The 6000-nt window shown below is 43.0% G+C and overlaps 1 protein-coding gene across 6 annotated transcripts in view; it reads right to left on the bottom strand.

Annotated features, from left to right (window-relative positions):
* The window catches only part of pald1a (phosphatase domain containing paladin 1a), a 77394-nt gene that overhangs the window by 24166 nt on the left and 47228 nt on the right, over positions 1-6000 (bottom strand). For all 6 annotated transcript variants that reach the window (XM_086139424.1, XM_086139423.1, XM_086139425.1 and 3 more), the window contains one exon: positions 2471-2611. In XM_086139424.1, the coding sequence (XP_085995550.1) occupies positions 2471-2611 (141 nt within the window). The remainder of the gene's footprint in view (positions 1-2470; positions 2612-6000) is intronic.

Raw genomic sequence — 6000 nt, forward strand, 5'->3', positions numbered from 1 at the left:
CCTTCATCTTCCCTAAAGATGTCCGCCACCTTCCCTCAGGAAACCTGCTCGCAGTATTCTCCTCTTTCTGAAAATATTTTTCCACTGCCCCATTCAAACCATGGGGGCCTTTCTTTGGACATGCACACAACATGATTTGCGCTTGTTCGCTCTCAACCTGTGCATTTGGTTTTTGCTCGCCACCTGGCTCAGAAAGCATATAGATTATTTCTATGAGCCAGACAAGGAAGATTATAAGTTCCTGAGACAGTCAGACTTCAAGATTTCCATTTCTGCACCTCTGCTCTTTTTATACAAACAGTCTCCTACGAGACAGGGTTCTTTAGTGACTTTTTATTTGTATTTGATGTTTCACCTTTCAACATAAGAGAGAAAAAGGGAGTCAACACAAGTAGGAAAAGGTTGCTGGGGTAATTTCTCCATCATGGTATTTTGATATTGGGAATAATTGTCCCCTGTGGCCAATTCTTGTGAAGGAGATAGCAGAGGGTGTAGAGGAGCTCTCTGCTCCCTTGTTCTGACCCTAGAAGGTGGAACTGCAAAGTGGGGTCACGCATGGTTGGCAAAAGGGATTTATAGACACCTCTTGATAAACATCCCCCTGCGCCCCCCAACCCTTCCCACCCCGTCTCTTCCCCCTTTCCCCTGGCCCCTCTGAGAGCTGGTGGAGGGTTCAGGTCCCAGTGTAAATATATATATTTTTTCTCTATCAAAGACACATTTTCCAACCACTGTCAAAGGGGAGGGTGCTTCAGAGGGTAAAGAAGGGGAGGGCTATAAGAGGGAGACAGAGTGGGGGTGTAATTTTTTTTCCCCTCTTCGAACCCCCTTTTCTTTCCCCTCCCTTGACTGCTGCTGACTGCCAGGTTTGAGCAACATCTGGCACTGTTTATCACCTGGCCTGCTGGTTCAAGCCAGAGGGAAAAAGCTCGGGAAGGAACATAGTGCCAACCTTGGGGTTGTAACAGCGAGGTTAAAGGACAAGTCAGCTTCACTTTAAGCTGTTCATGTATTTACTAAGGTCACTTGTATTAGTTATGATGATATCTGACTTGTCAACAGCAACCAGTTGACAAGTCAAACGGAAATATTTCTAAAGTTGCGCCATGGAGTGTGCTCACATTAAGACACTGCATTGATCATTCATCCAGCACAAAACGGGGAAAACTGAAGTAATTCCTTTTCAAAAACATAAGATCTTTTTAAAATTGTCACACGTCCTTCAATTTTACGTCTTTATCAATACAGTTAGCGTTCACCCAACAACTGGAGTCAGACGTTTGACAGTGGGACAAATGAAACTATCAAAATGGTTGTTTACATTCCAGGACAAGGTGTGTATACTTTTCTTATTTCTCTTTCAGAGGTGAAAATGCCATTATCAAGGTCTGACTGATTTATTTGAGAGCAAGGCATGAGTAAAGCTTTACCTCGGGCATCAGAAAGCGGCAGGCGGGCAGACAGACAGACAGGGTATAGGCAAAAGACAGAGCTCACAGGACAATGAAGCCCATTGATACATTGGAGACGGGACTGGGTGCCTCTAGCTGACCGTACACAGAGACACAGTGATTAAGGTCTGCATTACAAATGGCTAAAACAGAACCATAACACTAGGAGGCCCTGCCTTGATAGGTTTTGAAAACCCAACTGTAAACTACTTTTGCTTAAAATAAGACTCCTTTATCACAGGCTGTTGAGAGCTGCTGCCTGTTGCTATTATTGTTCTAAATCCTAAAATCCATGGATTAACTATATTTCAGCATTTCCCCTTCCCGGTGAAAAAAACGACTTCACAAAATAAATCAGACATTATAAGGGCAGATAGCATGAGATGTGATTGCGTCATTTGGTACATAAATCTGCTGACACTTGTGTGATAGGGTACTGAATATTATGTGGACAACAAACAGCAGAAAATAATTAACAGTTCAAGAGCCCACTCAATAGAAAATAATTTCTTTTTCTTCCGTGTTTTCTTGGCTCACTTTTCCATCTACACCAAAAGGAATTCCATTGAGTTTGAGCAGCAAATGATGTTGCACAATAATACTTTTTCCACACTTTGCGGCCCGTCCGATTAGAAACGGTGGAGGTCTCTTTATAATGTAAGCTGCGACTTTAGAAACATCATGACAAGTGCTGCACTCCATCTATGGGAATCAAGTGTAAGTGCACCAAGATCCATTGCAAAATGCTGATTGTTACTCAGCATGAATTAAGCGACCAGTGTTTGCAACTTTGATTTTTGTAATATGATTTGATTAAACATCTTCAGATAATCTCAGCAGAATTTATCAGAATAGGAAAATGCATGCAATGCAAGGGTTGTTGGGACCAGAAGTGGTTGAGTGGTTTTAAGTTGTTGTATTTGATGTCACGCTTAATGAAGTGTTCAAGATTCATTTCAAAGACATGCGTTACTGAATCTCTGAGAATGGTTAATGGATTACTCCAAGGTGATATGTACCTGTCTGTAAGTGCAGATGATGATCTCTCTCAGATGATAGTGCATGGGGGTCATGGTCTCGCTGACAGAGTCCAGAGCCATGTCCACCTCTCTCTTCATGCGGTGGCCATCGGGGAGCAGACGCACAAGCTGCATCACCACCTGGACAACAAGAACAGACACAGAACATTATTAACACACATACACACACGCACACAATCCTTGACCTCATATAAAAAGTGATCATATAATGATTAAAAAAAAACAATACCAACAACAACAATAATAATAATAATAATAATGATGGATGGTAATGATGTCTGTATATGTAGCCCTGCAATTGACTGGCGACCAGTCGAGCATGGATGGATGGATGGATGGATAATATAATAATAACAATAATATCAATTTAAATGACTGCCTTGTGTGGAATGCTGTTTTTTTCTTCCTAAATTCAAGTCTTTCTTTTTCATCTGTTGTCCGGCAGGAGGCAGTTCTACATGTAACCATCTGTCAAAAAAAAGAGAAAACACTTTTCCTGCCATTCAAAATACAAAAATGATACTTTCGGTTCCGATATTAACATTCTGCATGCAGAATCTATGCAGCAGTCGAGTGTGATTACCCTGTCATTTGAGACGATATTGTATCATCTCCAGCACACCAAACTGCTGATGTTTAGGTTTAAATCTTGACCAATTGAATTATCGATGTGTGTTTCTGTTCCTCAGGTGAGCTCAATTTCTGTACATCTGTATGATGTAAAAGGCCATCTCCTAGATGAGAGCTAGACCCCCAAGCTCCCTTCAAATACGCATATTGCCAAAAACAAGAAGAAACTAATTGAGCAGAAGAGCAAAGAGCACACGAAAGGATCCCAATATGTATAAGTCACAATCCATTTAGTGAAATTAATAAAAAAGATAAAGATCTACACCGTGTACTGCTCTCATACTGTGCCTTTCAATACAAACCATAGATAGATGGACAGGCAGATGCAAGCACCTCAAGACAAGAGACTGATAATATGTATACTAGACTGAAGTTCTAATGAGTACCAATGGGAATTCTGGTTTGAATTTCATATTCGACCAGAAAAAAATTGTAAAAATGACCTTTAAAAATATATTTGGATGTGGTTGAGTGCTAACTACAGTTAACAAATGATACTACTGCTAGCAAGCTCAGGATAGAGCTCAGTACTGTGTTTTCCTGAGAAAAACAAAACGATGATATTCAGCTGCTGCCCATCCAAACATTCACATGCACTTACAGATGCTTGCATGAATACAGAAAAAAGTAAGTTTGTGTGACTGGTCAATGAAAAAAGATGCAAAAATAGATAATGGAATGGTCCAATTTACAAGTGTTTAGAGAAAAGGACCAGCCATGACCTAAAAAGAACTTATTGCAAAAAAGCTTAGGAGCATACATATATATATAAAGAGAGAGAGAGAGAGAGAGAGAGAGAGAGAGAGAGATATACATATACACACACACACACACAGACACACACATACATACACACATGCATGCATACATACATACATATACATACACACATATATATGTATATTCATATGTACTTATATATGTATATACGTGTGTGTGTATATATGTATATATATATATACACACACACACACACACACACCACACACACATATATACACACACAACCCTATAGATAGATTGATAGATATGTATCCAGTGTGTACACACACACACACACACACACATATATCCATTTTTCCCCTGTCCGGACAAGGGTCACACCCCCCCCCCAACCCCCCTCCCCCCCGGAGCCAGACCCAGGGATGGGGCTCGATGGCGGGCGCCTGCCCCCATTGGGCACAGCTCGATGAGCTCACCACCCATAGGAAGGGCCAAGGGGGTTGGGTGCAGTGTGTGAGGTGGCCGGAGCAGAGAACCTTGGCATTGCAACCCTCAGCTGCAGAAGCTGGCTCTTGGTACATGGAATGTCACCTCTCTGGCAGGGAAAGAGCCCAAGCTGGGGCGCCACACTGAATGATTACGACTAGATATAGTCGGAGTCCCCTCGACCTGCCCTCCCCTTCCCTTGGGCTCTAGAACCTGGCCTCTTGAGAGGGGTTGGACTATTTTTTAATCTGGGGTTGCCCCCGGTGAGAGGTGCCGGGCAGGTGCGGGCATACTGATTACCCCCCAAACTCCGCCTATACATTGGGGTTCAACCTTCAAGTGGGGGGATGAGTTTTGACCGTTGTTTGCAGCTAAGCACCCAACAGTAGTTCAGTTTAGCCACCCTTCTTGGGGTCCCTAGAGGGGTTACTATCGAGCACTCCTACCGGGGACTCCCTTGTTCTACTGGGAGACTTCAACGCTCAAGTGGGCAAAGACAATGCAACTTGGAAGGGCATGACTGGGGGGAACGACGCCCCAGATCTGAACCCGAACTGTGTTTTGTTACTGGACTTCTGTGCCTGTTACAGACTGTCTATAACAAACACCACGTTCAGGCATAAAGGTGTCCATATGTGCACCTGGCACCAATACACCTTCGGCCGCAGTTCTTTGATCGACCTCGTGATCATGTCAGTGGACTTGTGGCCGCATGTCCGGAACACTCGGGTGAAGAGAGGAGCTGTAAACTGATCAACACCTGGTGGTGAGCTGGCTCCGATGGTGGGGGAGGATGCCGGTCAGACCTGGCAGACCCAAACATAACGTGAGGGTCTGCTGGAAAACACCTGGCAGAGTCCCCTGGTAGGAGTTTCAACTCCCACCTCTGGCAGAGCTACAACCACACCCTGAGAGATATATATATGTGCATATATATACACAGGCTATTTTGTATCTTAATCATTAATATTTCAAAGTTGGGGATATAACCGGTTAAAATGATCTTTATCCCACTATTAAGCATTCAAAGTGTTGCAGCAACTGATTTCCTAGCTGCCCCTAGTGGCCTAAACCCTCCTCTGCCACATCACATTGGGTTTTGTTTAGATCTAATCACCCATTCTAGTCATGTGGGAAGAAGACGAGCTTTTGCATTTTATATTTGCTTTTCTAATCATGCACTGTGCTGGTCAAAAAACCCCTGTCACGTCTCTCTTAATGGGAAAGGAAAAAAGGAAGGACATATTTCAAAGCTCCAATTGGGAGAAGACAATGTTTCCATGGTGACCACTCTGTATATCCCAGAAACACTCCTGGCGGTACTGTTCTGACTGGTATGTGGCATTGTGTGCCAGCAGGATGGCGGCCTCTCCCTACGTGTCCATGTGTGCTGTGCGGAAAACACAGCCTCCAAGTTCCAACTGGGGGTTCATGACCCCCACTCTGAATTAAGAATAATAAGTAAACAAACAAACAACCAGAGGCTTCAGTTTAGACAGGAGAGAAAGGCTTGGGCCAACTGATTTGTTTGTGCAGACTTTCAATTAAAAGAAAAATAGGGTGACAAATTTTTGGCATGGCATGGATTGTTGGTTTAAGTGAATAGGTGATTTGATTCATTCAAATAATCATGACAGAAAAGACATCTGTACTAATTTTAGTTGCTATCT

Source organism: Fistularia commersonii, chromosome 32 (assembly GCF_037954325.1).
Source record: "Fistularia commersonii isolate RoL2024-O1a breed Wild chromosome 32, RoL_Fcom_v1.0, whole genome shotgun sequence".
In the NCBI taxonomy this organism is placed as follows: Eukaryota; Metazoa; Chordata; class Actinopteri; order Syngnathiformes; family Fistulariidae; genus Fistularia; species Fistularia commersonii.